Genomic DNA, 25,278 nt, shown 5'->3' on the forward strand with positions numbered 1-25,278 from the left:
ACATACTGTGCTCTTGTATGAGCAATATCGTACGCTAGCCATATATTATGAACACGGCTTTTAACATTAAGTAACAACTATGTCACCACGGGGGGAGTTCAAATTCAACCAACGAGTATGAGGGTGTGATCCTCCAGCCCCTTTGTAATTGGCCAATTGTTTATGCTGCTCACCAATCAATAGAAGGGGTGTGTATGTTAGACACGGTATAAATAGTGCGTGTTTATAAAAAAAGAGTATGTTTATTTTGAATTCTGTGAAAATCTCTTGAAAGGGATCTGTATTTTGGAGCTATCAGCTGATGAACTTTTTTTTTTGCAATAAATTGTGTTTTACTTCCTTGAATCTGGGTTGCGCTTGTGTTTTTTTTTTTTAGATTTATGAATGTGTTGCTTTTTTTGTGGGCATGTACTGAATGTCATAAAAATATTTATTTCATTCAATACAGCACATACAAACTTCCAGAAAATGTTATATACAAAAATGTATATATGTTATATACAGTGCTACAAACATTCTTAGTGCTATATTATTTTTATTACACAATCAGCAAGTATATATAAATAATTAACAAGACAAGCAGAAGCATTCAACAAACCCGAATATGAAAAATACCCAGCGAATGTGAAACTGTGATGCTTCTGTATCCAAGCATATGCATCTGATCTATGAAACAATCGCTCTAGCTATACAATAGACTCTTTGGGGAAAAAAAAAAAACAGATCAAAGAATACAATCTACAAAGAATACCTCCCTGTATAAACTTGGGTGGCCTTCTGAATAAGATTTTGTAGCGCATGTTTCCATTCACTGTTCACCTAATCTTACATGAAAGAAACAGATCTGCTAGTGATAGCCATTCAAAGTAAGGCTGATTTGGTCAGCATTTTTAGCTGAAGTAAGGCAGTCGCTGTAGATGTGACTAAGTGCTAAACTTAGAATTTCTTTTTTTTCTTTGTAAAACCGCAGCTCTCTCCCGGCTTTTCTGGACTCTTCTAATTCTCTGAGGGCCAGCTGAAGCTCTTGTGATATTATGCCTGGTGCTTCCTCTTCTTTCATTATCCAGTCAAGTGCCATGTGACTTCTCATTCGTTCATCCAATGAGTACTCAGAGTAGTAAGCAATTACTTCCTGTTAATACAAAGAAAGTAGATTATTTTGGTTGTATTTGTAGAAATAGTGTCTGCGGTCTGAACATTTCAAAATAAACAAGCTTTAAAAACACAGTACAGTCAAAATTAAACTTTCATAATTCAGATAAGAGCATACAAAATGTATCAAATGTAATTTGTTCTCTTGGTATCCTTTGCTAGAGAGTAGGCTCAGGAAGGTAGCTGAACACATCTGGTAAGCCAATGACAACAAGCGTCACCAGCTAACTTTCAACAGTGCACTTCTACACTTAAGCCTAGCTAGGTATACTCTTCAACGAAGGATAGCTAGAGACAAAGCAAAATTGAGAATGGAAGTAACATGGAAGGTTATGTAAAATTGCATGTTTAGTCCAAATCATAAAATTTTTGTAAATTGATAGTTAATCATTAAGTACAATAAACTAAAGTTTCCTATATTTTATTTAAAGGGACATTAAACACTTAATAAATGATAGAAAGAATGAAGATTCCAAAGAAAAGATTATTCTGAGAATAACATGTGGATGCATTTTTTAGAGTTTTAGAGCTGTTTAAATATTGACAAAATATGTGTAAAGTTTTAGTGTCCATAAAACAATAGAAGCTGCCATGTTGTAACTAAGGTTACCTTCTCTGCTGTGGCCAATTAGGGACAGTTATAAATAGGTCACTAGAGTGTGCAGCCAATGGCTGTGTGGAATATAACAGTGTTCTGCACTTCAATTTCTAACAGGAACTGAAAAAAAGGGACAAAATAAATAATGAAAGTATATTGCAGAGTTTTTTTCTATATACAATTTATTATTTTATATTACTATCTCCAAATATTTCATGTCTATTTAAAGCTAAGTAAGGTATTGCTTATGAGCCTCTGGTCTTTGAGATTGTAATTAAAAAAATGTTTAATGGCGTATGTTAAAATATTTACAGCTTACTTTTATTATTTAATTTTCCCTATTTTCTTGTAATTTAACACTTAGTTTTTCAATTCAGAAAATTGAAAGTGTACACTGTAGATTTAACAAATCTAACCCTGCCATCCATATATTTGTACCTAACTGGCCTCCCTTGAGGTGATAAGATAACACACTGCAAAATAATTACAATTTTACTTTTTATTGTTAATTACTTCTTATTGTTTTTCTCTTCTTGAAAAGAAGTGTACAATCTATTAAACAAACATATTTTTTCATAACCTTTAATTTTAAGTATGATAGATGATTTAGGGCCACATCAAGAAACATTCTAAAACATGTATATGTATATTTTAAGGTAACTATAATAATTAATAATAATAATAATTATTATTATTAATATTTTTAAATACTTTATATTTAATATTTACATGCATGTGTGCTAAACCAACACCACGTTAGACCTACTGTGTGAATCCCGAAGTGCATATTATACATTCCAATTATCTACAAGTAGAAGAAAATGTTTCTTTTTTATTTTTAATTATATAATTCTACATATATCTTATGTTGTAAATGTACAATATATATCTATTCCTATATATCTATATGAACAGGGCTTGAAATTTCCAGTGGTCCAATAGTCCTGGACAATTCAGAAATTGCAGTGGATGACATAGAAATTTGACTTTTTCCTATCTTTAACATAGGGCGGACTAGTAACTTTTTCCTCTGGGCTAGTAGATTTTAACCCCTAACTAGTAAACTAAAGTGATATTTTTCCATCCTTGTATATCAATATGTATAGATATAGATTTATCTAGATATAAATAGAAATATCAATTTAAAAGTACAAATAACATTTATCCCTATATAAAGAACATTGGAATGTTAAATATTTACAGTAAATACAGAGTAAAACACATTTATTTAATTATTATTTAGACACACATACACTCACAAATATATATATATATATATATATATATATATATATATATACAGGGAGTGCAGAATTATTAGGCAAATGAGTATTTTGACCACATCATCCTCTTTATGCATGTTGTCTTACTCCAAGCTGTATAGGCTTGAAAGCCTACTACCAATTAAGCATATTAGGTGATGTGCATCTCTGTAATGAGAAGGGGTGTGGTCTAATGACATCAACACCCTATATCAGGTGTGCATAATTATTAGGCAACTTCCTTTCCTTTGGCAAAATGGGTCAAAAGAAGGACTTGACAGGCTCAGAAAAGTCAAAAATAGTGAGATATCTTGCAGAGGGATGCAGCACTCTTAAAATTGCAAAGCTTCTGAAGCGTGATCATCGAACAATCAAGCGTTTCATTCAAAATAGTCAACAGGGTTGCAAGAAGCATGTGGAAAAACCAAGGCGCAAAATAACTGCCCATGAACTGAGAAAAGTCAAGCGTGCAGCTGCCAAGATGCCACTTGCCACCAGTATGGCTATATTTCAGAGCTGCAACATCACTGGAGTGCCCAAAAGCACAAGGTGTGCAATACTCAGAGACATGGCCAAGGTAAGAAAGGCTGAAAGACGACCACCACTGAACAAGACACACAAGCTGAAACGTCAAGACTGGGCCAAGAAATATCTCAAGACTGATTTTTCTAAGGTTTTATGGACTGATGAAATGAGAGTGAGTCTTGATGGGCCAGATGGATGGGCCCGTGGCTGGATTGGTAAAGGGCAGAGAGCTCCAGTCCGACTCAGACGCCAGCAAGGTGGAGGTGGAGTACTGATTTGGGCTGGTATCATCAAAGATGAGCTTGTGGGGCCTTTTCGGGTTGAGGATGGAGTCAAGCTCAACTCCCAGTCCTACTGCCAGTTTCTGGAAGACACCTTCTTCAAGCAGTGGTAGAGGAAGAAGTCTGCATCCTTCAAGAAAAACATGATTTTCATGCAGGACAATGCTCCATCACACGCGTCCAAGTACTCCACAGCGTGGCTGGCAAGAAAGGGTATAAAAGAAGAAAATCTAATGACATGGCCTCCTTGTTCACCTGATCTGAACCCCATTGAGAACCTGTGGTCCATCATCAAATGTGAGATTTACAAGGAGGGAAAACAGTACACCTCTCTGAACAGTGTCTGGGAGGCTGTGGTTGCTGCTGCACGCAATGTTGATGGTGAACAGATCAAAACACTGACAGAATCCATGGATGGCAGGCCTTTGAGTGTCCTTGCAAAGAAAGGTGGCTATATTGGTCACTGATTTGTTTTTGTTTTGTTTTTGAATGTCAGAAATGTATATTTGTGAATGTTGAGATGTTATATTGGTTTCACTGGTAAAAATAAATAATTGAAATGGGTATATATTTGTTTTTTGTTAAGTTGCCTAATAATTATGCACAGTAATAGTCACCTGCACACACAGATATCCCCCTAAAATAGCTAAAACTAAAAACAAACTAAAAACTACTTCCAAAAATATTCAGCTTTGATATTAATGAGTTTTTTGGGTTCATTGAGAACATGGTTGTTGTTCAATAATAAAATTAATCCTCAAAAATGCAACTTGCCTAATAATTCTGCACTCCCTGTATATATTCCATTCAAACACCTTGTGATATACCATATACCCTTTTATTAAAATGTTAATATTGATATGAATAATTTTACCAGGTACTGTATAAATGAGTGTAACGGTTTATTTTAAAGTATTTATATTCTGTTTGGCACATGTTTTTTTTTAACTCTTCACGCAAGACCTTAGATTGCAATTGAGCGAATAAGTTTACTTTCAACTTTTAATACGCGTGCAAGTTAACGTGGTTGTGATAATGCAATAGCACACCCTTAGACTGTTCCAATAATTACCATCACAGCTACTATAGGTTTCTTTTTCATCCATCCTCTACCCTTTAATAAAATATAACTGTACTTTTTCATATGATCTGTTTATGTTTGGAATAGCAATTATTTGGTATTAACATTAAAGGGTAAATGATCAAGCTTATGAAATAACTGAATTCTTAATTTAGCCTTTTATGTTTGAGACATAAACAGAATGAAAAAGTCAATATATTTTTAGCTACAGATCTAACTAAAAAAAAAATTGAGTCCGGACCTTCTCACACATGGTTTATATAGTACGTTCTTCCGCATAACACATGGTATTTATTTTAGATTTTCAAAGCTGAATAAAAACAATAGTGATTCAATGATTGGAATACAGGATTTATTGCAAATAGTGTATTTTAAATAACAAATGGCAAGCTGAGGATATACCAATTATTTTAAATGTTTGACTTCTTCAAACTTTGTGGTGGCAATAACACTTAGTCAAAACAAACAAAAATAATCACATTTTGTGATGCATAAATCACTATAAAAAATGGAGGTACAGTACAGGGAGTGCAGAATTATTAGGCAAATGAGTATTTTGACCACATCATCCTCTTTATGCATGTTGTCTTACTCCAAGCTGTATAGGCTCGAAAGCCTACTACCAATTAAGCATATTAGGTGATGTGCATCTCTGTAATGAGAAGGGGTGTGGTCTAATGACATCAACACCCTATATCAGGTGTGCATAATTATTAGGCAACTTCCTTTCCTTTGGCAAAATGGGTCAAAAGAAGGACTTGACAGGCTCAGAAAAGTCAAAATAGTGAGATATCTTGCAGAGGGATGCAGCACTCTTAAAACTGCAAAGCTTCTGAGGCGTGATCATCGAACAATCAAGCGTTTCATTCGAAATAGTCAACAGGGTCGCAAGAAGCGTGTGGAAAAACCAAGGCGCAAAATAACTGCCCATGAACTGAGAAAAGTCAAGCGTGCAGCTGCCAAGATGCCACTTGCCACCAGTTTGGCCATATTTCAGAGCTGCAACATCACTAGAGTGCCCAAAAGCACAAGGTGTGCAATACTCAGAGACATGGCCAAGGTAAGAAAGGCTGAAAGACGACCACCACTGAACAAGACACACAAGCTGAAACGTCAAGACTGGGCCAAGAAATATCTCAAGACTGATTTTTCTAAGGTTTTATGGACTGATGAAATGAGAGTGAGTCTTGATGGGCCAGATGGATGGGCCCGTGGCTGGATTGGTAAAGGGCAGAGAGCTCCAGTCCTACTCAGACGCCAGCAAGGTGGAGGTGGAGTACTGGTTTGGGCTGGTATCATCAAAGATGAGCTTGTGGGGCCTTTTCGGGTTGAGGATGGAGTCAAGCTCAACTCCCAGTCCTACTGCCAGTTTCTGGAAGACACCTTCTTCAAGCAGTGGTAGAGGAAGAAGTCTGCATCCTTCAAGAAAAACATGATTTTCATGCAGGACAATGCTCCATCACACGCGTCCAAGTACTCAACAGCGTGGCTGACAAGAAAGGGTATAAAAGAAGAAAATCTAATGACATGGCCTCCTTGTTCACCTGATCTGAACCCCATTGAGAACCTGTGGTCCATCATCAAATGTGAGATTTACAAGGAGGGAAAACAGTACACCTCTCTGAACAGTGTCTGGGAGGCTGTGGTTGCTGCTGCACGCAATGTTGATGGTGAACAGATCAAAACACTGACAGAATACATGGATGGCAGGCTTTTGAGTGTCCTTGCAAAGAAAGGTGGCTATATTGGTCACTGATTTGTTTTTGTTTTGTTTTTGAATGTCAGAAATGTATATTTGTGAATGTTGAGATGTTATATTGGTTTCACTGGTAAAAATAAATAATTGAAATGGGTATATATTTGTTTTTTGTTAAGTTGCCTAATAATTATGCACAGTAATAGTCACCTGCACACACAGATATCCTCCTAAAATAGCTATAACTAAAAACAAACTAAAAACTACTTCCAAAACTATTCAGCTTTGATATTAATGAGTTTTTTGGGTTCATTGAGAACATGGTTGTTGTTCAATAATAAAATTAATCCTCAAAAATACAACTTGCCTAATAATTCTGCACTCCCTGTATATTTAACTATTTTATGTTATTGTTCGAGCAAAAGTCTAGGGTGTGCTAACATCCAGATTATGAATATTGCTTGTGCGATAAATCCCGTACATAATAGTCTTCTATGGGGTGAACTGAAAAACTCATTTAGACTATTAATCAAGTACTAAGCCAAAGGTGCTCTAAACTGAAAGTTCAAATAGTGGTGTTCTTCAATAAACATTTAAACAATTATTTTCTCCTTCTCTCTCTCTCTCTCTCTCTCTCTCTCTCTCTAAATAAATAAATAAATAAATAGATAAATAAAAAAAGTATATGTAATATATATATATATATATATATATATATATATATATATATATATATATATATACATATACACTGTGTGGCCACTATATTAGGTACAGCCCTGCTGTGCACACAAATGGTTCATTCCACTACATTGCACTTCAAACAGCCACAGTTTTGGTATAAATACAGCAGAACAAGCTTCCTACTATCAGTTAAATATAAAAACTGCAGCGAGAATGGGGAAGAGCAGTGATCTAATGGACTTTGAACGTTGCATGATAGTAGGTGCAAAACGTGCTGGACGAAGAGAAACGGCAGTACACCTGAACTTTTCAAGCACCACAGATTCAAGGATGTATCAAGAATGGTGCAATGAACAAAAAACATCCAGTTAACGGCAGTCCTGTGGAAGAAAAACGCTCTCTGATGAGAGCGGTTAGAGAAGGATGGCTAGACTTGTGCAGGCACACAGAAAAGCCACAGTTTCGCAAATCACATCAGAATTTAACCTTGGTGCGGAGAAAAAAGAAAATGTATGCTTACCTGATAAATTTATTTCTCTTGTGGTGTATCCAGTCCACGGATTCATCCATTACTTGTGGGATATTCTCCTTCCCAACAGGAAGCTGCAAGAGGATCACCCACAGCAGAGCTGTCTATATAGCTCCTCCCCTAACTGCCACCTCCAGTCATTCGACCGAAGACAAGCAAGAGAAAGGAGAAACTATAGGGTGCAGTGGTGACTGTAGTTTAAAAATAAAAAACACCTGCCTTAAAATAACAGGGTGGGCCGTGGACTGGAAACACCACAAGAGAAAGAAATTTATCAGGTAAGCTTAAATTTTGTTTTCTCTTGTAAGGTGTATCCAGTCCACGGATTCATCCATTACTTGTGGGATACCAATACCAAAGCTATAGGACACGGATGAAGGGAGGGACAAGGCAGGCGCTTAAACGGAAGGCACCACTGCCTGTAAGACCTTTCTCCCAAAAATAGCCTCCGAAGAAGCAAAAGTATCAAATTTGTAGAATTTAGAAAAAGTATGAAGCGAAGACCAAGTCGCCGCCTTACAAATCTGTTCAACAGAAGCCTCATTTTTAAAAGCCCATGTGGAAGCCACCGCTCTAGTGGAATGAGCTGTAATTCTTTCAGGAGGCTGCTGGCCAGCAGTCTCATAAGCTAAGCGAATTATACTTCTTAACCAAAAGGAAAGAGAAGTTACTGAAGCCTTTAGGCCTTTCCTCTGTCCAGAGTAGACAACAAACAATGCAGATGTTTGACAAAAATCTTTAGTAGCTTGTAAATAAAACTTTAAAGCACAAACCACGTCACGATTGTGTAATAGACGTTCCTTCTTTGAAGAAGGATTAGGACACAGTGACGGAACAACAATCTCCTGATTTATATTCTTATTAGATACCACCTTAGGAAGAAACCCAGGTTTGGTACACAAAACTACCTTATCTGCATGGAAGATCAGATAAGGGGAATCACACTGCAAGGCAGATAACTCTGAAACTCTTCGAGCCGAAGAGATAGCTACCAAAAACAGAACTTTCCAAGATAAAAGCTTGATATCTATGGAATGCAGAGGTTCAAACGGAACCCCTTGAAGAACTTTAAGAACTAAATTTAAACTCCATGGCGGAGCAACAGGTTTAAACACAGGCTTTATTCTAACTAAAGCCTGACAAAACGCCTGAACGTCTGGAACATCCGCCAGACGCTTGTGCAAAAGAATAGACAGAGCAGAAATCTGTCCCTTTAAGGAACTAGCTGACAATCCCTTCTCCAATCCTTCTTGGAGAAAAGATAATATCCTGGGAATCCTGACTTTACTCCATGAGTAACCCTTGGATTCACACCAATGAAGATATTTACACCATATCTTATGATAGATTTTCCTGGTGACAGGCTTTCGAGCCTGAATTAAGGTATCAATGACCGATTTGGAGAAACCACGTTTTGATAAAATCAAGCGTTCAATCTCCAAGCAGTCAGACACAGAGAAATTAGATTTGGATGGTTGAAAGGACCCTGAAGTAGAAGGTCCTGCCTCAGCGGTAGAGTCCATGGTGGAAGGGATGACATGTCCACCAGATCTGCATACCAAGTCCTGCGTGGCCACGCAGGTGCTATCAAAATCACCGAAGCTCTCTCCTGCTTGATCTTAGCAATCAGACGAGGGAGCAGAGGAAACGGTGGAAACACATAAGCCAGGTTGAAAGACCAAGGCGCTGCTAGAGCATCTATCAGTGCTGCCTTGGGATCCCTGGACCTGGATCCGTAACAAGGAAGTTTGGCGTTCTGACGAGACGCCATGAGATCCAGTTCTGGTTTGCCCCAAAGTTGAATCAACTGTGCAAACACCTCCGGATGGAGTTCCCACTCCCCCGGATGAAAAGTCTGTCGACTTAGAAAATCCGCCTCCCAGTTCTCTACTCCTGGGATATGGATAGCTGATAGATGGCAAGAGTGAACCTCTGCCCAAAGAATTATTTTTGAAACCTCCAACATTGCTAGGGAACTCCTTGTTCCCCCTTGATGGTTGATGTAGGCTACAGTCGTGATGTTGTCCGACTGAAATCTGATGAACCTGACCGCAGCTAGCTGAAGCCAAGCCTGAAGAGCATTGAATATTGCTCTTAGTTCCAGAATGTTTATCGGAAGGAGTGTCTCCTCCTGAGTCCACAAGCCCTGAGCCCTCAGGGACTTCCCGACTGCATCCCAGCCCAGAAGGCTGGCATCTGTCATTACTATTGTCCAATCTGGCCTGCGGAAGGTCATACCCTTGGACAGATGGACCCGAGATAACCACCAGAGAAGAGAATCCCTGGTCTCTTGATCCAGATTTAGTAGAGGGGACAAATCTGTGTAATCCCCATTCCACTGACTGAGCATGCAGAGTTGCAGCGGTCTGAGATGTAGGCGGGCAAACGGCACTATGTCCATTGCCGCTACCATTAAGTTGATTACTTCCATACACTGAGCCACTGAAGGGCAAGAAGTAGAATAGAACACGGCAGGAATTTAGAAGTTTTGACAACCTGGCCTCTGTCAGGTAAATCTTCATTTCTACAGAATCTATCATAGTTCCTAGGAAGGAAACTTGTGAGAGGGGATAGAGAACTTTTTTCTTCGTTCACTTTCCACCCATGCAACCTCAGAAATGCCAGAACAATGTCTGTATGGGACCTGGCGATTTGAAAATTCAACGCCTGTATTAGAATGTCGTCTAGGATTGTTGTAACTCACAGCGCTCTGAAAAAGAGACCTATGGCTCCTGTTTCGGGTGGGTCCCCAAATACCCACAAATAGATATAGCAAAAGGAGGGTTGGAGAAAAGGAGCGCCAAAAAAGGCAAGGCCTCGAGAGTGGGGTATATATAGAATAACTGTATGTCAGCGTTTATCCTTATTAGGACACTATTAGGGTGCAGATGGCCCCAAAGATTACTAAAGATTTAATACAATGTTGTATCTAGGTAATACAGTTGGTACAGATAAAATATAACACAATTTATTACATATTAAAAAATAACACAATTAATTACATATAAAACATAAGTGGGTTATACCACTCAGCATGGATCCATGTAACATAAAAGCATAAAATGTGTATATGTGTTTTGTATATATCCTAAAATCCTTAAAAGTTACAATATAGTGGATTAAATATAGTCCTCACTATGGGATGACTCAAGGTGAGTGGCTAAAGACAGTGTTATGAATGAATACACATCACTACCCTCAGTTATAGATATTTATAGATAGAACTTTGGGGCCATCTGCACCCTAATAGTGTCCTAATAAGGATAAACGCCGACATACAGTTATTCTATATATACCCCACTCTCGAGGCCTTGCCTTTTTTGGCGCTCCTTTTCTCCAACCCTCCTTTTGTTAGAATATCGTCTAGGTAAGGGGCTACTGCTATACCCCACGGCCTTAGGACCGCTAGGAGTGACCCCAGAACCTTCACAAAGATTCTTGGTGCCGTAGCTAGCCCAAAGGGAAGAGCCACAAACTGGTAATGCCTGTCTAGGAAGGCAAACCTGAGAAACCGATGATGATCTCTGTGTATCGGAATGTGCAGATAAGCATCCTTTAAGTCCACGGCAGTCATATATTGACCCTCCTGGATCATAGGTAGGATGGTTCGAATAGTCTCCATCTTGAAGGATGGGACCCTGAGGAATTTGTTTAGGATCTTGAGATCTAAGATTGGTCTGAAGGTTCCCTCTTTCTTGGGAACCACAAACAGATTTGAATAGAAGCCTTGCCCCTGTTCCTCCTTTGGAACTGGGTGGATCACTCTCATAACTAGGAGGTCTTGAACACAATGCAAGAATGCCTCTCTCTTTACCTGGTTTGCAGATAATTGTGAGAGATGAAATCTTCCTTTTGGGGAAGAAGCTTTGAAGTCCAGAAGATATCCCTGGGACACAATTGCCAACGCCCAGGGATCCTGGACATCTCTTGCCCAAGAGAGAAAGTCTTCCCCCTACTAGATCCGTTACCGGATCGGGGGCTGATCTTTCATGCTGTCTTAGAGGCAGCAGCAGGTTTTTTGGCCCGCTTTCCTTTGTTCCAAGCCTGGTTAGGTCTCCAGACCGACTTGGACTGGGCAAAATTTACCTCTTGTTTTGTATTAGAGGAAGTTGAAGCTGCGCCACTCATGAAGTTTCGAGAGGCACGAAAATTAGGCTGTTTGGTCCTTAATTTGTTGGACCTATCCTGAGGAAGGGCGTGACCTTTTCCTCCAGTAATATCAGAAATGATCTCCTTCAGTCCAGGCCCGAATAGGGTCTGCCCCTTGAAGGGAATATTGAGAAGCTTAGACTTTGAAGTAACGTCAGCTGACCAGGATTTAAGCCATAGCGCCCTACGCGCCTGAATAGCAAAACCTGAGTTCTTAGCCGTTAGTTTGGTTAAATGAACAATGGCGTCAGAAACAAATGAATTGGTTAGCTTAAGAGCTTTAAGCTTGTCAAGGATATCATCCAATGGGGTTTCTACCTGTAGAGCCTCTTCCAGAGACTCAAACCAGAAGGCCACAGCAGCAGTGACAGGGGCAATGCATGCAAGGGGCTGGAGAATAAAACCTTGTTGAATAAAAATTTTCTTAAGGTAACCCTCTAATTTTTTGTCCATTGGGTCTAGAAAAGCACAACTGTCCTCGACAGGGATAGTTGTACCCTTCGCTAGAGTAGAGACTGCTCCCTCCACCTTAGGGACCGTTTGCCACAAGTCCCGTGTAGCGGCATCTATGGGAAACATCTTTTTAAAAACAGGAGGGGGAGAGAACGGTACACCTGGTCTATCCCATTCCTTAGTAATAATTTCTGAAAACCTCTTAGGTATTGGAAAAACATCAGTGTAAACAGGCACTGCGTAGTATTTATCCAATTTACACAATTTCTCTGGGACTACAATGGCGTCACAGTCAACCAGAGTTGCTAAAATCTCCCTGAGCAACATGCGGAGGTGTTCAAGCTTAAATTTAAATGTAGACATATCAGAATCAGGTTGAAGTGTCTTCCCTGAGTCAGAAAAATCACCCACAGATAGAAGCTCTCCTTCTTCGGCTTCTGCACATTGTGAGGGTATATCGGACATAGCTACTAAAGCGTCAGAGAGCTCTGTATTTTTTCTAGTCCCAGAGCTGTCTCGCTTTCCTTGTAACCCTGGCAGTCTGGACAATACTTCTGTAAGAGTATGATTCATAATTGCCGCCATGTCTTGTAAAGTATACGCAATGGGCGCGCTAGATGTACTTGGCGCCTCTTGAGCGGGAGTTAAAGGCTCTGACACGTGGGGAGAGTTAGTCAGCATAACTTCCCCCTTGTCAATTTCCTCTGGTGATAAATCTTTTAAAGCCAGAATATGGTCTTTATAATTTATAGTAAGATCAGTGCATTTGGTACACATTCTAAGAGGGGGTTCCACAATGGCTTCTAAACATAATGAACAAGGAGTTTCCTCTATGTCAGACATGTTTAACAGACTAGTAATGAGAACAGCAAGCTTTGAAAACACTTTAATTAATGTGAAAAAGCAGAATATAAAAAACGGTACTGTGCCTTTAAGGGAAAAAAACAAACACAAAAACTGCAAAACAGTGAAAAAAGCAGTTAACTCTATGAAATTTTTACAGTGTATATAATAGACTAAAATAGCATTGCACCCACTTGCAAATGGATGATTAACCCCTCAGGTTCACAAACGAAGCAAAAAAACGGTAAAAACCGGTATAACAGTCACAAGCAAACTGCCACAGCTCTACTGTGGCTCCTACCTTCCCTTAAAACGACTTTTGTAGGCAAAAAAACCCCTTACAGAGGTCCAATATAACAGGGGACTCCTTCAGGGAAGCTGGATGTCTCAGGATGTAAGAAACAACTGCGCAATTAGAGCGCGAAAATAGGCCCCTCCCACCATGCACTCAAAGTCAGAGGGCCTTAAAAAACTATTCCTAGGAGTAAAATAACAGCCATGTGGAAACTAGGCCCCAAATAAAGATTTATCACCTCAGTAAAAAATGTTCCTTATATATATAACGTTTTACATACTAAGCCATAATAGAAAGTAATATAAAAATTACCCTTTACTGCAAGCATGATGCCAGTCGTTATTAAATCACTGCAATCAGGCTTACCTTAACTATATCAGGCACTGTCAGAATTTTCTAGCTCTTATCATCCTCTAGAAAAAAATATACTGAACATACCTCAGGGCAGTTAATTCTGCAGGCCGTTCTCCCAGCTGAAGTTCCCCATACTCTTCAGTTATGTGTGAGAACAGCAGTGGACCTTAGTTACAACCTGCTAAGATCATCAAAAACCTCAGGCAAATTCTTCTTCTAATTTCTGCCTGCGGTAAAAAACAGTACAACGCCGGCACCGTTTAAAAATAACAAACTTTTGATTGAAGATAAACTACACTTATCTGGCTAGCTACTTCCCTTGTCGAGAGGTGCAAGAGAATGACTGGAGGTGGCAGTTAGGGGAGGAGCTATATAGACAGCTCTGCTGTGGGTGATCCTCTTGCAGCTTCCTGTTGGGAAGGAGAATATCCCACAAGTAATGGATGAATACATGGACTGGATACACCTTACAAGAGAAACATATTGCAACACACCACTAGGCACACCTTGTTGCTGATGGGCCACAACAGCCGGCACGTCGGGGCTGTTGTTATCAGAGAAGTTCCTAGTGCGTGATGTTGATGGCAGGCTCTGAATTTGTCAAACACAGCATGAATCCATGGACCCATCATGTCTGATGAAAACTGTGCAAGGTGGTTGGGGCAGTGTTATGGTGTGGGGAATGTTTTCCTGGCACACATTGGGTCCATTGACCTCCACAGCATTTTCAGCATCTTGTTGAATCCATGACTAAACAAATTCAGGCTGTTTTGAAAGATAAAGGAGGCTCAACACACTACTAGGTAGCTGTACATAATAAAGTGGCCACACAGTGTATATATATATATATATATATGTGTGTGTGTGTGTGTGTGTGTGTGTTTATTGCACAATGATTTAAAGGGATATGACACTTACATACATAAGCTCTAGGTGTAGGTAGATAATAAAATCATACAACCTAACTAGCTCTAAAACAATGCACTGAAACTAGTCAGAATATACTCCTTAAGACATATGTATTATATACCTGTATATATATAATACATATATCTTATGTATTATAAGAACTAGATCTAGGCAGGCCACAAAAGCAAGTTGCATCTGCAGTATGCTAATAGGACCCAACAGCAACATTCAACACATTTTTAAACATAATTCAGATAAAAGCATAGTAGAGCAAACTGCTAAATTGCAAAAGCTATGATACACGTATATAAACACATAATTAAAATAAACAAATGAACCAGGGGTCAAGTCCTACAAACTTGTGGGAACTCGCCAAGACTTTCACCAACCCTCACAAATTATATTGTTTTATACACACACACACACACTGTTTTATATGTATATAATCTATACACTATGGTTAATGAAAGCTAAATAAAACAAATAAAGGGCTGAATGGTTGCCTTTGGGCCTGAGGACAGACACCCATGGTTAAATTTTTACATGGCAGGGGTGACATTTTTATTTGTAATTTTGGATTCAACTGATAATGATACTAAATACTGTGAAGCCAGATACACACTTTTTAGAACACATGAAGGGGCATATGTAAATAAATTATGTTGATTAATGAAAAAATAATAATCCTATTAATCCAAAAAGCTAAGAGCCTTAGTAAAATTTTAGGAGATGTTACTCCCTGGCCCTCAGTATGTGTAAGTCTCTGTAATGTAAACATCTGATATCGTGATCTTGAGAAGGATTGTGTGTGCTCTCACTCTGTAGTAAAAAACAATGATAATGTGATTTAAAGTAAAATTATGGTCACAAGGCCGCCAGACCCCCACATTGCAAAACACTAAATTAAACTATTAACCCCTAAAGCTAACACCACCTAACTTTAAATTAAAAGTTACAATATACAGTGGGGAAAAAAAGTATTTAGTCAGCCACCAATTGTGCAAGTTCTCCCACTTAAGAAGATGAGAGAGGCCTGTAATTTTCATCATAGGTATAACTCAACTATGAGAGACAAAATTTGGAAACAATTCCAGACAATCACATTCTCTGATTTGGAAAGAATTTATTTGCATATTATGGTGGAAAATAAGTATTTGGTCACCTACAAATAAGCATGATTTCTGGCTTTCACAGACCTGAAAGAATGAATGGGGCCATGGATTGTGAGATTTTGAGTGCAAACCTCCTTCCATCAGCAAGGGCATTGAAGACGAAACTTGGCTGGGTCTTTCAGCATGACAGTGATCCCAAACACACTGCCCGGGCAATGAAGGAGTAGCTTTGTAAGAAGCATTTCAAGGTCCTGGAGTGGCCTAGCCAGTCTCCAGATCTCAACCCCATAGAAAACCTTTGGAGGGAGTTGAAAGTCTGTGTTGCCCAGCGACAGTCCCAAAACATCACTGCTCTAGAGCAGATCTGCATGCAGGAATGGGCCAACATACCAGCAACAGTGTGTGACAACCTTGTGAAGACTTACAGAAAACGTTGGACCTCTGTCATTGCCAACAAAGGATATATAACAAAGTATTTAGATGAACTTTTGATATTGACCAAATACTTATTTTCCACCATAATTTGCAAATAAATTCTTTCCAAATCAGACAATGTGATTGTCTGGATTTGTTTCCACATTTTGTATCTCATAGTTGAGGTATACCTATGATGAAAATTACAGGCCTCTCTCATCTTCTTAAGTGGGAGAACTTGCACAATTGGTGGCTGACTAAATACATTTTTGCCCCACTGTAACTATCTTAAAGGATTACTTTCTGTTATAATTTTTAAGCTAAACAACTAACATATTAAAGTTAATAAACATTAATTAAAACCTACTGACCTATATTTTCTCCAAAACGAAGTTTCATAATGTTCTAAAAGTTATATCTTTTATTCGCCGATGATGTCACGTTATCCTGCCCACTATTTTCAGCACTGAGTGTTCAAAATACTTAAACCAATAACTTTGTGTTTAAAGCGCCATTTTGAAACCTAGGTATTGTAAACGGATTGGTACAGAGCAAAGGATACCCACAGGGTGGGTTTGGAAAACAATTAAATTTGCAGACAAGATTTCTGATATACGGTAGAGATATGTTAATGAAATGCTATTGATAAAAAGCGTATTTGGGGTAGTTAGTTAGTAACAGGCATAGAAAATATTTACTTACAGTGGCCCTTTAAAATAAATAAAAACTTAGCTGTGAAATAAAAAAAAAATAACTAACATTAAGCTATAAATTAACCTAACATTACTTTTCTAATAAAATTTTAAAAAAACTACCAATTAAAAAACCTAAATTACACATTTTAAAAAGCCTAATACTACAAAAAAATTAAAAAAATCTAACATTACAAAAAATAATAAGCACTAAATTACAAAAAATAAAAAACTCTAAGATTACAAAAAATAATAAACGAAATTATCAAAAATAAAGACAATTACACCTAATCTAATAGCCCTATAAAAATAAAAAATCCCCCAAAATAAAAACACCCCCTAACCTACATTAAACTACCAAAGCCCTTAAAAGGGCCTTTTGTACGGCATTGCCCTAAGTTAAACAGCTCTTTTCCACTCAACAGTAAAACCCCCCACCTAACCAACCCCCCAAAATAAAAAACCTAATTCTAAAAAAAACCTAAGCTACCCATTGCCCCTAAAGGTGCATTTGTATGGGCATTGCCCTTTAAAAGGCATTCAGCTCTTTTACAAGCCCAAAGCCCTAATCTTAAAAAAAAAAAAACCCAAAATAAAAAATAACACTAACTCCAGAATATTTACTCAAGGTTCCTGAAGTCCGGACATCCATCTCCATCCAGGCGACGAGAAGTCTTTATCCACCTCCTGTTTCTCACCCTCCTACCCATCTAGATTGTAAGTTCCCATGGGAACAGGGCCCTCAATTCCCCCTGTTTGTTAAACTTTGTCTGGTGTCTTTTATATTGTATTGTACTGTACTTTTATCTTTGTACCCATGGAGAGTGCTGTGGAATCTGTTGGTGCTTTATAAATAAATAATAATAATAATAATATCCAGGCGGCAACATCTTCATCCATCTATCTTCATCCCGGCGGCGCGGAGCTATACAGGACCGGCGATGACACCCTGCATGGAGTGTCCTCTTCATACGACACAGAAGTTGAATGCAAGGTACCCGTTTAAAAATGGTTTACCTTGCATTCCTATTGGCTGATTTGATTCTTCAAATTCAAATCAGCCGATAGGATGAGAGCTACTGAAATCCTATTGGCTGATTTGAACAGCAATAGGATTTCAGTAGCTCTCATCCTATTGGCTGTTCGAATCAGCCAATAGGATTTTCAGTAGCTCTGATCTCAACTCTTTATGCAACACTGTTCTTGCTATGAAAGATCTGTAAAAGGCTGAAAAGAATTCCATGCTTTATGACTTCAGTATATTAGCAGAATAAGATTTAAAGGGACAGTCTAGACCAAAATAAACTTTCATGATTCAGATAGAGCATGTCATTTTAAACAATTTTCCAATTTACTTTTATCACCAATTTTGCTTTGTTCTCTTGGTATTCTTAGTTGAAAGCTTAACCTAGGAGGTTCATATGCTAATTTCTTAGACCTTGAAGCCCACCTCTTTCAGATTGCATTTTAACAGTTTGTCACCACTAGAGGGTGTTAATTCACGTATTTCATATAGATAACACTGTGCTCATGCACGAGAAGTTATCTGGGAGCAGGCACTGATTGGCTAGACTGCAAGTCTGTCAAAAGAACTGAAAAAAGGGGCAGTTGGCAGAGGCTTAAATACAAGATAATCACAGAGGTTAAAAGTATATTAATATAACTGTGTTGGTTATGCAAAACTGGGAAATGGGTAATAAAGGGATTATCTATCTTTTAAAACAATAAAAATTCTGGTGTAGACTGTCCCTTTAAATGTTTCACGCAGTGGTGTCATTTCAGAAAACTGGCACTCCAAAAGCAAAGACTGATAGTTTGATATGGCACAATCCAGAAGTAGTTGCAGGACTGATCTAAAACTTCTAGCACCAGGTATTATTTTAAAACTGCAAATCAGGTATCCACATTACACCAATTAAGCACAGTGGGGACAGCGGTTATGTAGGTATTACTGGTCCTGGATAGCTCCGCTCCGCACCGCCAGGATGAAGATAGAAGATGCCCCTGTGATGGATGAAGATGCCGTCTGGATGGAGATGGATGTCCGGACTTCAGGAACCGTGAGTAGATATTCTGGGGTTAGTGTTAGTTTATTTTTATTATTTTTTGGGGTGTTTTTTTTTAAGATTAGGGCTTTGGGCTTGTAAAAGAGCTGAATGCCCTTCTAAGGGCAGTAAAAGAGCTAAATGCCCTTCTAAGGACAGTAAAAGAGCTAATTGCCATTTTAAGGGCAGTAAAAGAGCTGAATGCCCTTTTAAGGGCAGTGCCCATACAAATGCCCCTTTAGGAGCAATGGGTAGCTTAGGTTTTGTTTAGACATAGGTTTTTTTTATTTTGAGGGGTTGGTTGGGTGGGGGGTTTTACTGTTGGGGGACTTTGTATTTTTTTTCTAGGTAAAAGAGCTGTTTACCTTAGGGCAATGCCCTGCAAAAGGCCCTAAGGGCTATTGGTAGTTTATTGTAGGTTGGGGGTGTTTTTATTTTGGGGGGGCTTTTTTATTTTTATAGGGCTATCAGATTAGGTGTAATTGTTTTTATTTTTGATAATTTCCTTTATTATTTTTTGTAATCTTAGAGTTTTTTTATTTTTAGTAATTTAGTGTTTATTTTTTTATTTTTTTCAAAGTATAAGGTTTTTTAAATTTGTAATTAAGGTTTTTTAATTGGTAGTTTTTTTAATTTTATTAGAATAGTAATGTTACGTTAATTTATAATTTATAACAGGCTGAAAAGAATTCCATGCTTTATGACTTCAGTATATTAGCAGAATAAGATTTAAATGTTTTACGCAGTGGTGTCATTTCAGAAAACTCGCACTCCAAAAGCAAAGACTGATAGTTTGATATGGCACAATCCAGCAACTGTCTTGAAGCAGTTGCAGGACTGATCAAAACCTTCTAGCACCAGGTATTATTCTAAAACTGCAAATCAGGTTACACCAATTAAGCACAGACACAGTGGGGAAACAGTTATGTAGATATTATTGGTAATAAAATGCCAGACATAATGGGAATGATATAGCCACATTATAGACGTCAATGGTGGTTTTGACAGCAGCTCACATATATACGATCTTTGTCTTACACATTCAGATGACCTTTCTTTTAGAGCTGACACACTGCATAAATCTTCCCTAATTTAAGCCTACACTACATTCTTCTGCTGAATCTCATATGTGGTGCTTCAGATAAATATGAGTGTTTAATCCCACCCTCTATTAGACATATTTTAATGGAAGAATCTTAGCCTATGTTTCTCATGAAGATTGTGGTGAGTATATTGATCCTTCCTATAGAGCGTTATGAATTCTAACTCCATATCTGTTACTGAATCTATTATATTTGTCTCTTTTTTTAAAACTTTTTTTCCTGCACCCTCTTTGTGCTCTTTCTCCTCATCTCCGTCTTAGCTGACTGTCTCCTACTCCTGCCTTTCTTTTTCTCCATCTAACATTCTCCCTTTTACATCCCTGTTTCTCTCCCTCTCACTCCCAGTTGCTAATTTTTTTACCCACTTTCTATTCCCTTTTACTCGCACAGTAGAGTAGAAAGTGGAGCGGTCCTCTCTAGGCACCAGTGTAATGAAGCACTGCTCACTGTGAGGTGTGCATGTGTGCGCTCAGGCGGTGCTGGCTCTATAATGCAGGGCTTGAGATACCCAAACATTTAGGCTTGTGAGCCATTTTTCACCCCCATACTGCCCAGCCACATGTAAGCCTATGAGCCCAGCTGTTTGTAGTTCACCTTCATAAGAGCCGACTGCAACAGTGCAACAGTGCTTGATCCTGTTTTTTACCTCTGCTGCTTCTAGAGCTCAGGAAGCTAGTGTGGCACTAAGTGCCTGTTGCCTAGTCTGAAGCCACGTGCACACAGCTGAGCACATGCTGCAGTCATCTAACAGATGAGCAGATAATATACATAGGGGCAAAGGAGACTGACAGCGGAGAGCCAGGAGATCAGTTAGTGGTACAGGAGGCTAAAAGTGAGTTGTGTGCTTGATATACTTGCTGTAAGCCCTTTTCTTGTTTGATTTCTATGGGTGTCTATGTTTAGGGTGATAAAGTCGAGCCTACTGACTAAGCCGTAGATTAACAAAAAGAACAGTTTTTGTTTAAAAAGATAGATAATTCCTTTATTACCCATTCCCCAGTTTTGCATAAACTCGGTTATATTTAATACACGTTTTATCTCTGTGATTACCTTGTATCTAAGCCTCTGCAGACTGCCCCCTTTTTATTTTAGTTCTATTGACAGATTTGCATTTTAGCCAATGAGTCCTGACTCATAAACAACTCCATGGAAAGAGCACACTATTATCTATATGGCACAAACGAATTAGCACTGTCTAGCTCTGATAAACTGTCAAAATGCACTGAGATAAGAGGAGTCCTTCAAGGGTTTAGAAATTAGCATAGGTTTAGCTTTCAACAAAAGAATGCCAAGAGAACAAAGCAAATTTGATGATAAAAGTAAATTAGAAAGTTGTTTAAAATTGCATATCCTATCTGAATCATGACAGTTTAATTTTCCCTTTAATACAGGCACTTTTAAAATTGATTTTGTGATACAATGCAAATTAATTAGATAGTGAAGCCAAAAATCATCTGAGCTTCCATATGATGTTTTTATAGAGGGCTTTAAATAGATTGGTAAGGTTAATAAAGTTAAAGGACACTGAACCCAATTTTTTTCTTTCGTGATTCAGACAGAGCATGCAATTTTAAGCAACTTTCTTATTTACACCTATTATCAATTTTTCTTTGTTCTCTTGCTTTCTTTATTTGCAAAAAGAAGGCATCTAAGCTATTTTTTGGTTCAGAACCATGGAAAGCACTTGTTTATTGGTGGGTGAATTTAACCACCAATCAGCAAGAACAACCCAGGTTGTTCACCAAAAATGGGCCGGCATCTAAACTTAAATTCTTACATTTCAAATAAAGATACCAAGAGAATGAAGAACATTTGATAATAGGAGTAAATTAGAAAGTTGCTTAAAATTGCATGCTCTATCTGAATCACGAAGACAATTTAATTCCCATAAATAAAATAATTAATGAATTATTTGGGTTCAGTGTCCCTTTAACTTCATCTTTTATATAATTCTAGATTATGTGGTGTTGTGTTCTAACAAACTCAACAAAAGTCACATTGTTTATAGAAAATACTGAGTCCGCATTTTACAGTTAAGTATGAGGATTCAAATTGTTAATGTAAAAATGTATTAAGCTGAATTTTAGTTTTACAATTTATTGATATAATTTCCAAGAGCTAGCTTCTACATACAATCTAATTCAATTTATTATATTTATACTACAAAGCAGATTCCTAACAAGATAATCACAAACATATGGTGTTTCATCATTTTCCAGTTTTCCTTAACTTTCTTCTAACTCCAAATAAAAACAATTAAATATGAGCCTAATCCATTGCTGATAATCCTATCACAATTTGAACACATCAAAACCACCTCAATTATCTGTTTGTACCACAAAAATGCTACTTCCCAAACAATCTCATCATATATTCACCCTCAGATAAAAATAAATATGTTTAACCTAAGCAAGATACATATCATTTTAGGGGAAACAATTGAGAAAATATGAGAACTACAAACATGTGATGCTAGTTATATTAAAATGATCCAAAACAATAGCAAAAAATGTAATAAAAAATTAAATAATATTAATCGTAATAATAAACATAAAAAAGAATTTGTGTAGCTATAAACAAAAGTATACAATCCTTGTATAACCACAGAATATCTTGATACTTGACCAATAAAGTTGTTTATCTTTATTATTATTATTATACTGTATATGTAAACAATAATATACAATGCTAACAAAACAAGGATAGGCCACTAAAGTTTAATACATAACTAGCAGATTATTTAATTCCCATAAATAAAATAATTAATGAATTAATTAGGACATTGTAATACTAGTTCATGATTCATTTTTCTTGTTTTGGTGTAGAATACATTGATTTTGCTGCAAAAATTGTGATTGTTCCACATTCCCTAGAGAGGCCAAAAGGCAACGTTTGAAATCTAAGTATGCTGTAGAATGCTACCAAGGTATGCTTATCAACAAATGACACCAGGAGAATCAAGCAAGTTTGATAATATAGGTGAATTGGAAAATGTGTTTTTAATTACATGCTCTATTTGTATCTTGGACATTTTTGCTGTAACTTTCAATTGTGTAAACAAAGTTATTTGAAATGTGGCACTTTGTGAGCACTCTGAGTAACAGCAGATGCCGAAATTGTGAAGTTATTGGTTTGGTATTTGTTCCTTATCTCTTAAAGGGACAGTCAACACCAGAATGTGTGTTGTTTAAAAAGATAGATAATTCCTTTATTACCCATTCCCCAGTTTCGCATAACCAACACTGTTATATTAATATACTTTTTACCTCTGTATTTACCTTGCATCTGCAAACTGCCCCCTTATTTCAGTACTTTTTACAGACTTGCATTTTAGCCAATCAGTGCTGGCTCCTAGGTAACTTCATGTGCGTGAGCTCAATGTTATCTATATGACACACATGAACTAATGCCCTCTAGTGGTGAAAAACTGTCAAAATGCATTTAGATAAGAAGGCGGACTTCATGGTCTAAGAAATTAGCACATGAGCCTACCTAGGTTTAGCTTTCAACTAAGAATACCAAGAGAACAAAGCAAAATTGGTGATAAAAGTAAATTTGAAAGTTGTTTAAAATGGCATGCCCTATTTTAATCATGAAAGTTTATTTTGGACTTGACTGTCCCTTTAACATTGAAAACAATTACCTGAACCTACAAAAAAAATACTGCATCAGTCGAGAAATGGCTGCTGAGATATAAAGTTTAAAGTCACTTATTTTGATATATTTTTTTGAGCATGCTCAGTAGAAGCAAACAGTTGAAGTCAGCAAGTCCCTCTTCATAAAAATGCTCTGGTAGCTACAGGCCAGTCAGTTTAACTTCAAGAGTATAGGAATTAATGAAAACTTTTTTAAAAGAAAAAATTCTGACTTACATAGAGAGCAAGATCATATCACATTTCTTTGACTATGTAACTAAAGTGAGCAGTAGATCTAGCTTGTTTAGATTTTAGCAAAGCATTTGACACTGCCCCACACAACAAACAAACTGTATTGCAATAGTAAGCAGAAATTCTTATTTAATAGAGTGCATTCATTAGAGGGGGGCAGTTACATGTGGTGTTCCCCAGGGGGCAGTTTTGGGGCCTGTATTTTTTAACATATTTATTAGTGATACAACCAGATGGCTCATGGGGAAGGTGTGTCTGTAACAGAGTTCTGGGAATGTGGAAAAAATGAGAAGTGATATAAAAAATGAAGGATTGGACAAATTACTGGGATCTAAAGTTTAACATCATAAAGTGCAAAATTATTTATTTAGAAAATAAAATTCCAGTAGTCAATGATAGACTCTATGACACTTTACTAACTGTTATGACAGAGGAAGAGAACTTATGAATTAGAATATATATGGATGTCAGGGCCAGACTGGGAATTAAAAGCAGCCCTGGAAAAATCTGAAGATGAGCTCTATTTTCCCTTTAGTTCATAGAATGCACACAACTCATTTTTCTCAAGGGGATTACTAAGGGTACTCCATTTACCAATATTTTTTAGAAATAAATTATGTTAGTTTGTAATAACACAAATTGCCAGATTAATTTTATATAGGCACATTATACAGAATTCCATATATAACTTGATAGTGTGATCTGGAAAAGACACTCAAATCAGTGTGTCATTCTGTCTCACAGCATGATTTGACTAGACACTAGAATCCATTCAAAGAAGGGCTACTAAAATGTTACATTGCCAAGAAAATAAGACTTGCAAGGAGAACTTTGTAACCTTAATACACATAGCTCAGATGAGAAAAGAAAAAAGCGATACAGCTAGAGTGCCTCACTAGCAGCACTACTCAGCTGCTGTGGCTAACCAAAAAAACACATAATTTCTTCTTAACTGATAAGTTCCTTTCTCCTGGCCACAAAGAAGATGCAAAGACACCCTACAACAGAGCTTTAAGTATCCCTCCTACTTCCCCTTCCCTCTCAGTAGTACGTGTTGTCAAGGATAGGAGGAAGAAGTAAGAAAGAGAGTAGGATAAATAAGTGCAAACTAGAACTGCCGCCAACAATGGAAAAGGGCAGGTTCATGCACTCTCACCACCATTGAGAGTCCTCAATTCCTTACTTGTGGGAACTTATACCCAAGCTGTGGAGTC

General features: G+C 37.6%; 1 protein-coding gene across 1 annotated transcript in view; it reads right to left on the reverse strand.

Moving 5' to 3' along the window:
- Positions 1 to 515: 515 nt before the first annotated feature.
- The window catches only part of LIX1 (limb and CNS expressed 1), a 242,414-nt gene continuing 217,651 nt past the window's right edge, over positions 516 to 25,278 (reverse strand). Inside the window, exon 6 of the mRNA XM_053700474.1 lies at positions 516 to 1,132. Coding sequence (XP_053556449.1) covers positions 848 to 1,132 — 285 coding nt within the window. The 3' untranslated portion in view covers positions 516 to 847. The remainder of the gene's footprint in view (positions 1,133 to 25,278) is intronic.

This window comes from Bombina bombina, chromosome 2 (genome assembly GCF_027579735.1).
Source record: "Bombina bombina isolate aBomBom1 chromosome 2, aBomBom1.pri, whole genome shotgun sequence".
NCBI classification, from domain to species: domain Eukaryota; kingdom Metazoa; phylum Chordata; class Amphibia; order Anura; family Bombinatoridae; genus Bombina; species Bombina bombina.